The sequence below is a fragment of the Cyclopterus lumpus genome, chromosome 25 (assembly GCF_009769545.1).
Source record: "Cyclopterus lumpus isolate fCycLum1 chromosome 25, fCycLum1.pri, whole genome shotgun sequence".
NCBI lineage: Eukaryota > Metazoa > Chordata > Actinopteri > Perciformes > Cyclopteridae > Cyclopterus > Cyclopterus lumpus.
The window spans coordinates 9,365,247-9,376,666 of record NC_046990.1 but is presented as its reverse complement, the minus strand read 5'-3'; the positions used below and the strand labels follow the sequence as shown (position 1 = coordinate 9,376,666).

Sequence of the window (11,420 nt, the reverse complement as noted above, 5' to 3'; positions counted from 1 at the left end):
ATGAGAACATTCCAGATACAGGAGAACATTCCTGCCCACTGCTAATAGACTGTACAATAAATCACCTCTGGCCTGATGCTCCTCAAATTGAACTCAATAAACCTTGCAGCGCTTTTACTTCATACTTTAGATACACTGTACACACTTTCATTTTTATTTTATTGTATATTTGTAAACATGTTTGCTGCTGCTTCACGAAATGTCCCCCCTGGGGATGAATAAAGTAATATCTTATCTAAGTAGAGTATGAGGACACAGATCTCCAGGTTCAATAGAAACAAACAAGCTATTCTTCTTAGTTTTCAAGTCCAAGTCTGGACTCTGTGGCCTCTCCGGGACATGAACATTGTTTACCAGACACGCAGCTTTAGCTCTATTTTGCATTCCTGTTTTTGTTGGAAAACATGAGGGTTGCAGCTAACCTTCTGGACTCCAGCAGGTTTTATAATGTCACCCTCGTCCTTCATAAGCTGAAGTGAGCTCCTCGTGCTGCGCGGTGCTCAAGGAGCGTCGATAAAACAAGGCCGGTAGACGGAAGAAAAGCTTCATTTTGTTCTCTCAGACCTCCTTCCAGTTTATTCCTTCATGTACCTTTTCTGACAACCGATATTAGAGATGTTGGAGACAGCCGTTGTCGTTCTTATGAAAGCCGTGGAGCCCTGTACGTCCTTCAGAGATGCCACAGTTGGCCCAGAGATCTAAACTTGCACCAACGCAACTTGTAAATGTGAATATTTAGGCACTGTGCTGCATTATCAAGGGCACAATCATTGGCATATGCCCACATTATAGGAATGATGCTGATGTACATGCCTTGTAGTTCAAATAATTTTGCCTTCACATCATTCGGGTACATTTTGACCGCCGGGTCGTTTTGTTTATTCGCCCCAATATGATTTGGCCACAAACAGGCAAATACTTCAGCATAACTTATGAGTATTAGCCGACGAGGATGCTGCGACCACATTTGTCCGTCTTTTCTTTTTGTGAGGATCTTCATCTTCTTCTTCTTCTGTGTGTTTACTAGCAGATTGCAAACCAACCTTAAGGTGCATACGCTACCTGCTGTATGTCTGTTGAATCGGCATTGCATTACCTAAAACTGAGAGAGAGAAAGAAAGAACTTACCAACCCTTCTTCCTATTTCGCTGAAGTCCTGTCCTGGGCTCAGGAATGATCGTTAACTCTCCTGCACTATCCCATGTACTATATTCATTGATGTCCCCCTCTATGGATTATGGTGATAGCGACGGATGATAGATTACATCAACTACTGTGGATGTTTGCCTGCATGCAAGCGCCTTAGTCATAAGTTCCTACACACTGTTTAACCTGAACTGACTTTTTGTATATTATGTCACTCTTTATTTTCTGTATCCAATTTCTTCTACCAAGCATTAATCATGGTTGATCTAATTACCCCTCCAATACCATTAGCTACTTGATTTCATTCTCATATACTTAAGAGCATTTATTGCCAATGCATCTGATCCTTCTTTACCTTCTTAATAATATGGTGTTAGTTTCCTCTGAGATCTTTAACTGTTTGCCTTGATGACAAAAACCTCTTAGAGCTGAGCAAATGACTGTTTTTATAGGCTGTACTGATGCGGAAAAAAAATGCCAAGAATAGCCGAGCCAAATTAAAAGGATTATTATCGTCTTAAGGGAAGTAAGAGGTCAAAGTCTCTTACAGAACTGACTTTGGTTAAATTAATTAACCAACACTGCCGCTTTGTGGTGGAACAGAGTATTGCAGTCACTGAAGGTGGCGGAACCTTTGTACAAGTCGGTGTTTCTGCTCGGAAAGTAATATCTGATGGTAAAACCCGTGAAATAAAAAAGAAATACCCTCTTTTTCCTAAGTGACATATCAAATACAAATGTGAAGTTAAATTGCCTTAAACCGGAACTTAAACGGTCGGATTTGGAGACTTTTTGTTCCCAGCGTGCCCGTTTAGTTTTTTGACCGGAAGTTAACGTTGTTTCGTCCTAAGTTTCTAGAAGAGTGGCACCTCTCACAGGCGTCCATCTCCAGCGTGTGAGTAAATATTATTATTAAGCGTGGCATGAAGCCGAGTTATAATATATAATAATGACAAGTACTTGCCAGATATTGAAAGTTACATTTCTCAAAAAAAGAAAAAAAAAAAAAAAAAAAGAGCACAATAATTGACATAAATTACATTTTCTGACACATTTATTGATAGCAAAAGACAAAAAAAAGGACCAGTCGTCATTACGGATGTAAAAGGGGTTAACGTGAAGTTACGCCTCAACGTCCTTCTGTTGTCCCCGTGACGTCAGCAGGTGAAGATGAGTAACGAGGGCAGGATGAGGGCGACGGTGAACCAGAAGCTGACGGAGATGGGGGAGCGAGAGAGGCGAGCAACAAGTCGCGGAGCTTTATGGATTATTATTATTATTATTATAGCGGATAATTTCACCCTGCATATGTCTGTGTCAACACTGGGACTAATTTGCTAAAAGACCGTGACGTCACATGTGGGTTAAGAGGGAGAGGTGGCCGGCTGTATAAAAGAAGTACCCTTTAAATGTCCAACAGGCATAATGAAAACACATATACATTTTTAGGAGTATTAATGTCAACACGACCGAGGAAAGGGCCAGCTTGGGAAATTGTTAGCTGTTATTAATTCCCCAAACAAAAGGAATCTGATTGAAAAGTGACACGTTTGCATCTTCTGGGCAGGCTCAAGGAGTTGCTGAGGGCCAAGCTCACCGAGTGTGGCTGGAAGGACCAGATGAAGGCTCACTGCAAAGGTAAAACAAGTCGGGTGCTGCATTAAAACTCACATCACCGACTGACTGCCAACGAAGTGTAAGAGGCCGTCGTCCACCCACTCCCTTGCGAGTCCTATATTCCCACTTTAAAAAAAGGCTCGGTTTCATTTATTATACAACTTTGAGGTCATACATACTTCGAGAGCTTAAATGTATTTATGTATTGTTATTGTCCGATGCAGAATACATCAATTTTACCGGATATGGCTAAAAGCTCATTTTCGTCCCTGGGCAGAGGCCACACATGTTGGGTACGTTACAGATATACAAGTATAAAAATGTCTCACTTTTGTGTTTAAAAAAAAAGAAGAAGAAAGTATATCCTCCCTTTTTGTTCTGCCATTAAAGCATGAATCAGCTCCACACCTGAAGTGAGCGAAACACATCCTCCCAGATCGCAACAATCTGGGATAAATGAAGCGCATGCGTATCGTGACTGTTGCAACTGAAGTGAATGGGGTTGCTTTGAGAAGTTTGTGTTAAAACCATCAACTTCTTTCTTTCTTTTGCAGAAGTAATCAAAGACAAAGGCTTGGAGCATGTTACTGTGGAGGACCTGGTGGCCGAGATCACCCCGATAGGAAGAGGTCATTTAACTTCTCATATCTCCTGCTATTCGACTAAATTCAATACAATTTATTTAGTTTAGCCCCAAATCACAAATTCCATATTTGCCTCCGAGGGCTTTACAATCTGTAAACATTCCCCCTCACATCGGTAAAGGACCCTTTTAACGAGGAGGAAAAAAAAGGGAGAAACCTTCTCGAGAGCAACAGGGGAGGATCCCTCTCCCCCGATGGACAGAAGAACAGAATGAACAGCAATATAATAAAATAGTAATGATAATAAAAGCAGTAATGGTATCGGCAGTACTAATAGCAATGCAGCTAATAATAGCATCAGTGGGGGTAGGGCAGGACTAGAGTGTTGGTAGCAGGTCAGGATGTAGATGTGAGCATAAATGTACATTTTGTAGTACATCGGTATCCGTTTGAAAGAGTAAGTCATAGTCTCTCTCTCTCTCTTGCAGCTTTGGTGCCAGACAGCGTCAAGAAAGAGCTTTTCCACAGAATAAAAGCCTTCTTAGCTCAGCATGCATGATTATGATTTGCCTATTGTCATGGTATAGAATGTTTGTTTTATTTACTGGATTGTTCAAGTTTTTTCTTTCCATTTTGAATTTTTAGAGATATACTGACACTTTTTTGTATTACTAATTCTTTGCCTACAGTTATCACATATGTGTTAACTTGCACACTTAGTTTCCTTTTATAAGAGGTGAACTGTATGAATAAAGTTATAGAGCAACAACACATTTTTAATTAATTAATTTTCCTGTTGCAGTTTTTTGGGCATTTTATTGCATTTATATATATATATATATATATATATATATATATATATATATATATAGCTTAAAAATATATATTTTTAAATTGTCCCTATTTTAATGTAATTTGACAGTGAAGATGGATGTTATATTTCCTTTCCTAGAGGTTATGAAAAAGGCCTTATTCATTGTCTGTATTCACAATACAAAAAGTCTTAATTTTGGCTGTGAAACTTTCAGGTTAAAGTAATTTACACATAATAATAATAATAATAATTCAGACACTATCAAAAGTGTAAGAATGACAGTTGTTGCTCCCTTTTGATATTCTCTCCAGCTACACTGTATACAGTCATGCAAAGCAGCAATAAAGTTCTTCCATGTTATCAAAACGGCGCGAGTCCATTTTCCTTTTCTCTGCACATCTGAATTGAGGAGCGTTCCGTGTAGTTATTGCGGATATCAACGCAGCATCATCCAGCCTTCCACCACGAGTCACACCCAACCGGTGCTGCCAATGAACATTTCCCCTTTGATGACAAACTCAAATCCAAAAGAACCCTGATTCTGTAACGACAAGCCAGCTGCTGCCTTCACATCCCAGAATTAAACACAGTGTTCCCCAGCAGAGTGGGGAGAGAGGGCGGTGGCAAGAAAGAGATCATGAAAAGATAAACGGCAGTGGGGAGAGGAGGATGCCCCCCCCCCCCCCCCCCCCCCCCATGGAGAGGTAGAGGAAGCCAGGCCATGAGCTCTCCACAATGTCCCGATTGTCTAAATAAAACCTGTATGTTTTTGTTTTAATGTTGTCATTAAAAACAGAACCGTTACAGGACTCTTTGGTCCCGAAGCCCACTTTGTTTCCTTCTTTCCACCCAACATGCTTGAACCACATGTTGTTTTGTTGAAAAGGTCTCTATGGTTACAGAGCCTAACTGGTTATGGATCACATTCGGAGAGGCCGTGAACCCCCGAAGGACGCCGCGCCGCTCGGCACGAGTAGCACATTAGTGGGTCGTGAGTGCAGGCCGGGCCGGTCACCCCCAAAGTGTTTTCTTAGCCAAAGGACCCGCTGTGACGTCAGCCCAGGTGACAACATGCTGATATACAGTGCTGCTGCGGGGGCCAAATGTAACGCACCCCTCCGGCCCAGAACACACGCTCCTTTAATGGCCTACATCAATCCCCCATGTTATCAGCAGATCTCCCCTCCCCCCCCCCCCCCCGGCCCCCGCATATAAAGGCTGTTCTGCGCACTGTAGAGCGGCACTGGATAGAATTACCAGTGATGCAATTTATTATCATACAGATTTGTATTTACTTTCTCACTCTCCTGTTCTCAGCTTTTCTCCATCACTCAGGACCTGCACAGCGCTGCCAAGGAGCTGTACAGTATCCAGATGACTCTGCACATCATTAAAGAAAGAAAAAAAACTTAGAAAAAGTAGAGTTGTCCAAATAAAAAAGGAAAACATGATTTTGAAAAAAAAAGAAAAGAAATTCTCCTATTCATTGGTCAGAGAAGACCGGTTCTGTTGATCACAGCAGCAGCTGATGGCGAGGAAGCACACACACACACACACACACACACACACACACACACACTTGGTAGTGGTCCTGTGAGGCAACCTCGGAATGAACCCGCCGTAAGTCAGGCGAACAACAAAAGGCCAAGGGCGCCCTTTATTCCACCAAAAGTCAACATCAAGCTGTGTCTGAGCCCCCCCGGGAATGACATTTAAAAAAAAAGGAAAAAGTCAAACATGTTGTGCGTGGTCTCCATGTGCTTTCTGTCCGCGAGTAGGTAAGTGTGCGCGGATGTATTCGCCACCCCTGGAATCGGATCATTTCATCATGATTGCAGCTGTGTCAATAGGCGATGGAGCCAAAAGCGTGGTCTTGTACGTCCCATAGGTGCTCTGAGGTCCTCTCTCTAGTGGAATTGGCAACATCCAAAGACCATAAACACCTCCCTTACTGTACAAACAACTGAAGAAAAAGGCAGCGCTGGGTGGAAACAGATGGCAGGGACAAGTTCATATTATACACAAATGTTGGGAAAGGATATTATAGCGCGTTGCCTTCTTTGGGATAACGGTGCACCTGCTTCAGATGGTAATGGTTTAAGAAGTGGATCTCAAGCCCCGGTCGTGTAATGTCGATGGATAAATCTCCCCGTGTTTACAACAGTATATCGGACATTTCTAATTTATAGGACGCCGCTATGGGCTTTTGTGTCTCGTATAAATTTTCCCTATCTTTTTTTTTTTTCCATAAGGGAGAAAAGGGCAAATGCATTGCGAAAGCAGACAAAGGGTCAAAGAAGGTGTTTCAAAGTAGAAGAAGGGGCCATATGCTCCGACAAATTCCCAAGGCCCGGTGTGCAGTTGGCCTTCTTTACTGTCAACATGTGTGAATGCCATGCTCGATAAATTTCTCTTTGAATTCCCTCACTAGAATTTATGAGACGTGCAACATGGGGTTTGCAACTCTTTTGAAGCCTACGCACACACTTGCAAAGCCTTTCTGCGCCCCGGCAAACGTTCTCATTTCGAGGAGAAAGAAATAGCAGAAATACAGGGGAGACGTTGGCGTGGGGGGGCATCCTGCGGGGTAAAGAGTTTTTAAATGTATTTACGCTCTGTTGTGTCTCCTGGGATCTGTTTTCGACACACTAATGAGGCTGAAGAGCAAGTCTCACTCTGTTATTCCTGGCGTCGATGCACCAGTCGCAGGCACACCACTCACACTCTCTCTCTCTTTTTTTTCCTTCCCTCCCTCTCCGTCTCAGTAGCCCGGCGCAAATAATAAATAAGAGGAAATACATCATCCCTTTTTCAATCCGAGAGCCAGGAGCGGGCCTGCCAAAGTTAACACGGGGCAATCTTAGGTAATGATCAGCAAATGTGTATAAAGTTTCATAGAGCATGACTTCACATAATTCTTGTTTAGATCGTGTAAGCTGGCTCAATCTCAACGGTGGTGCTGCTGCAGTAGGAACCAATGCACACACACACACACACACACACACACACACACACACGCTTTTCTCACCCGACACTTGTTTGTCAAGGCAGTACTTCTGTTTCGTAAGTGCTTGTAATTGATTTGATACACACTGTGTAGCATCGTGGCGAAAGGATTATAGCTACCGGTCGTACAGTGTGGAATTTTTATTATATTAAATGCTCTTATGAAACATTCATTCAGTCAACTTTAGCCACTCATTTCCACCACCAAGACGTTTCATCGTGATGTTTGTACACAAAAAAAAAAGAAAAGAAAAGAAAAGCCACGTCTTCACGGAGCTGTTTTAGTCCTCTACCTACAGCACGGCCAGCGTGCAGATGGAGAGCCGGGGGGTCTCCGTGCAACAACACAGAGGGAAGAGGCGAAACACAATCCAGACATTGTTTACCCTGTTTCTGATGTAAAGGCCACTTACTGTCGTGTCCGATGCCTAACCCTTAATTTGCTGCCCCAGCCTTTGAAGTGTGTGCATAGTTCTGTTTCTTGACACTACCTTTCCTCCCTCTCTCTCTCTCTCTCTCGCTCTCTCTCTTTCCTCCGTGCTTCAGCAGTTGATATTGCAACTGGATAGGCCATGTTTCCATGTAGGGGCTCTTTTTTTTTAGGCCTGCTCTGATGATAGAAAACACAAGTGGGGAAGGGGGAAAGGAGTGCTGGGCGCACAGATCCACAGAGAGGCCCCAGCCCCGGTCCCAGACAACGCTGCAGGGGATTAGAGCACACCCTGGCAGCAGAATGGTTTCACTTAAGAATTTCAGTAATCACTTTTAGGAGTGTAATATATCGCTGACCTTCGGCAGCGCCACACGACCCCCCGCTCCCCCAGCCATTTGATCAAAGGAAGCGGCAGTGGCTGTGCAAACAGGCGCTATCAGTGGACTCCAATGGATTTACGGCCTGCTTCTCCTCTCTTGTCTCCCCTGAGTCGTGTGCTGATACACACAGAAACCCAGTTTCATCTTACAGAACCTATTTTTCTCCGAGTACTAATTTACGGGCCAGATCATGACTTGAGGGGACTTAGAGGAGGAGGAGGGAGGGAGAAGGAGGGGCTCGGGGGGCCTCGGGGAAGGGGAGAGAGTGGAGGTGGGAGCAGCTCGGGGGCCCTTATCCACTGCCTGCTGACTGGGCCGAGCGGCTCTCATCATCATGGGAAAAGCCCAGTAGGGGCTCTCTTCTCAGCTGGAGCAGCCAAACACCGTGGCCTGTGCTCCGCAACAATAACAGCAACCAGAAAAGGACAGAGGGCCGGCCCAGTAGGGTTTATATAGTGCCCTAAATCACAGGAGGCTGTGACAAAGAAGTTGGGAGAGAGGATGTGGGTATCATAGCAACTATTAATAAGCCAATGCATACTGGTGTGAACACAGCCGAGGTGTCTCTAAGCCTGTCTAATGCTGCACTTTTTAATTGCACTCATGTACAAGTCAACTTTTTTTTGCCCAAGTATGGCATTTTAATGGACTATTTTATCACTTTAAGTAACATAACATAGCATTTCCAGCAATTATGAACCAGCAATTACTGTAAACATTCCTCAACGAGAAGCAGACTATCAGAAAACAACAAGTTGACCTTTGTGCTTTTATAGGGAAATATCTTTCAGCTGGTTAAAACCCCGGTAATTTGTAGTTTGTGACTCACATGTTTTGGTCTAATTTCATGTTCTTGTTAAAATGTTTCTTGCAGTTCCCTTTGTGCTCATGCTAACATTGTTGTTTATTTTGTCTTTGTTTAATTAAAAATGAACGCACACCAACATTTATTTGTTGTGTTTATATTTCAGCATGAGTGCCAATTAAAAGCTGCAGGAAGTTGTGGTTTGCAGAGCAGGAAGTTCCGCTTGTAACCAGTTGAGGGCGTCACAGAGCAGATGACAAAGGGGAATCCATAGTATGAGGTGAGACACTCATTCACACTACTGACCACATTTAGCACATCGCATACAAGATTGCACACATCTAAGGGTAGGTTTGCATCAAGTGTATGTTTTATCTCCTATCATAATAATCCAGACTGTATACATACAATATCTATTTTCTTGATAGTATTTCAGGGACATAAAAACTCAATGAATTGGGTGCTGATGATAAAAGAGGCAACGCTTCTTTAGCCGCCATGTCGGAGTGTTTATGTGACTCAGCTGATGACAATGCGTGCCGTGTCATAAAATGACCACAGGAAGTCCTGAGCTTTTATGAGCTTCTTAGACAAGCTTGGGGGTGAGGAGGGTTGGGGGGGGGGGGCTCACATGCTCACTGATTTGAGCATGTGAGCGCAATTCACCACATGTTCTGTCTGTCTCAGAAACAACAGCGAGGGATCCCAAAGAAACCCGACCATGCCAGGGCCCTAAAACAAGGACTTTACCCTGCCTTCCATCCGCGAGTGTCACTACGGTTCCGCCTGGTCCTGAGGATGCCACTAAAGGTCGTGCGCTATATGATCGGCGTTCAGGACAAATCCACATTCACCGGAATCCAGCGTGGTAGTTATTCAGGACTATATATTTAACAAGAAGTGAGGAGGAGGACGTGAAGTGCGGGTCATTCTTTCATTGCTGATAAGGTTCCTTGTTCGGAGAGCAAACAGGAGTAAAAACGCCTGCGATAAATGCTCTGTGGCCCTTGGACGCGTACGTATTTTATGGTGTTACCGCTATGGGCAGAGCCATAAGTCTGATACCGCGAGTGCTTGCCATGTCATTACCGTGATACAGCTGGTCATTTTGATGTTGATTGGTGTTGAGTCAGTCACAGTAAGAAGTAATAACTCCTGGCTTTGCTGGAACGAACTCAGAGATCAATAATCGACAATTGCCTTATTAGTTTTAAAGTTCAGAGCCAGCTACATTAAGTTGCTTTTGGGAGGAAACTGGGGAGAACTCTGTTGACCCTTGTGATTATTCCTAATTTTGCAGAAGAGTGTGCAGCTTGCCGGGCGGGCGAAAAAAAGATGATTAGCAACATGTCTATTGTGATCAGCATCAAGCCATTATAACCTTTCCACTTGGCTCCGTGCTCAACACTGGTTATCATGCAGCAACATCTCTCTCAGACACAGTTTGGGCCCTTATGATCGTACAGTAGATACGCGCTGGCGAGCAGGTTGGGCTGTGTGTGTGTGTGTGTGTGTGTGTGCATGGCATTGGGTGTGTGAATCAGCTGAGGCTCATGTGGCCGATCCCGGCCTCGCTTCCTGCGACCCAGCGGGGCTCAGCCACCAGCTGCCTCGCACCCACTACACATTCCTGCTTTATTCCCGAGCTCGCCTCCCTCAGCTACACCGGTCAGGACAAAATGTATGCCAGCTGCAACATCATTAAGTAAATGGGATCCTTGCACAGTTTCCTTAAGGCGCGGTATTGAAAAGTTAGCCAAAATCAGTCATGTGAAAATCATTATGTACGTCCACGCAGAAAACATGAATCCATACACTCAATTACACACGCAGTAGGCTACAGCTGCTGCCAAGACGTAAAGCGCTTCATAGAGCGTTTCTCTGGGATAGCAGCGCTGGTCCATCAGTCAACAATACCACTTTGGTCCAGAATGTCCATGGTTCCTAGAGGATGAATCCCACTGGCTTCGGTGATTACTGGACTTTTCATCTCGCTCCACCAAGAGGTTGACTTTTGTTTGGTTTGGTTTGGTTTCTTGGTGAAATACCTCAACAACTACTGGATGCAACTGTCATTCAAATGTGGTACTCTGGTTTCCATAGTCCCCAGAGGATGAACCCTGATGACTTCTGTGATCACCTGAACATTTTATTTTTGAATAAATATATGTTCAACGTCCACTGGATGAATTGGCACAACTTGCGTACAGACATTCATGGTTCCCAGACAATGTGTCCGACTGACTTTAGTGATTCTCTGATTTTTCCTCTAGCAACTGGATGAGGTTGATATGTGTCTCAACAGCTACTGGATTTATTGACATTAAACATTATATGAATAGAAAAACTGTGGTGATCCCTTTTCTCATCTGGTCTTATTTTCACTTAGGCCTACAACCAAACACTTGCTAGCTAACATTCCCATCAGCTTCTGTTGTACTTTGTATTTATTACCATTTAGCTAATATTAGCATTGCAACACGCTAAACTAAAATGATTAACATGGGAAATATTATCCCTGCTTAACATTAGCATTACCGAAATGTCCTTGTGATGTTAGCATTCAGCTCAAAGCACTCGCGCCAAATACACTCCCTACTCTTCTCCGTATGCAGCCTCACGGAGCCACCGGCAT

The 11,420-nt window shown here is 43.7% G+C and overlaps 1 protein-coding gene across 3 annotated transcripts; it reads left to right on the top strand.

Annotated features, from left to right (window-relative positions):
• Positions 1-1,823: 1,823 nt before the first annotated feature.
• eny2 (ENY2 transcription and export complex 2 subunit) lies at positions 1,824-4,151 on the top strand. 3 transcript variants are annotated; one of them, XM_034528878.1, is made up of 5 exons: positions 1,824-2,041; positions 2,311-2,384; positions 2,714-2,784; positions 3,318-3,392; positions 3,836-4,151. In XM_034528878.1, exons 2-5 carry the CDS (start codon positions 2,317-2,319, stop codon positions 3,904-3,906), a joined length of 285 nt encoding a protein of 94 aa, XP_034384769.1. In that variant the 5' UTR covers positions 1,824-2,041; positions 2,311-2,316; the 3' UTR covers positions 3,907-4,151. The 3 variants fall into 3 exon arrangements, with proteins under 3 accessions (XP_034384769.1, XP_034384768.1, XP_034384766.1); XM_034528877.1 differs by having other exon boundaries at positions 2,308-2,384; XM_034528875.1 differs by having other exon boundaries at positions 2,211-2,384.
• The last annotated feature ends 7,269 nt before the right edge of the window (positions 4,152-11,420 follow it).

Coding starts and splice junctions, on each gene's coding strand:
- eny2 (XM_034528878.1), top strand. CDS start 2,317: ATGAGTAACGAGGGCAGGATGAGGGCGACGGTGAACCAGAAGCTGACG. Junction 2,785..3,317: donor GATGAAGGCTCACTGCAAAG/GTAAAACAAGTC, acceptor TTTCTTTTGCAG/AAGTAATCAAAGACAAAGGC. Junction 3,393..3,835: donor GATCACCCCGATAGGAAGAG/GTCATTTAACTT, acceptor TCTCTCTTGCAG/CTTTGGTGCCAGACAGCGTC.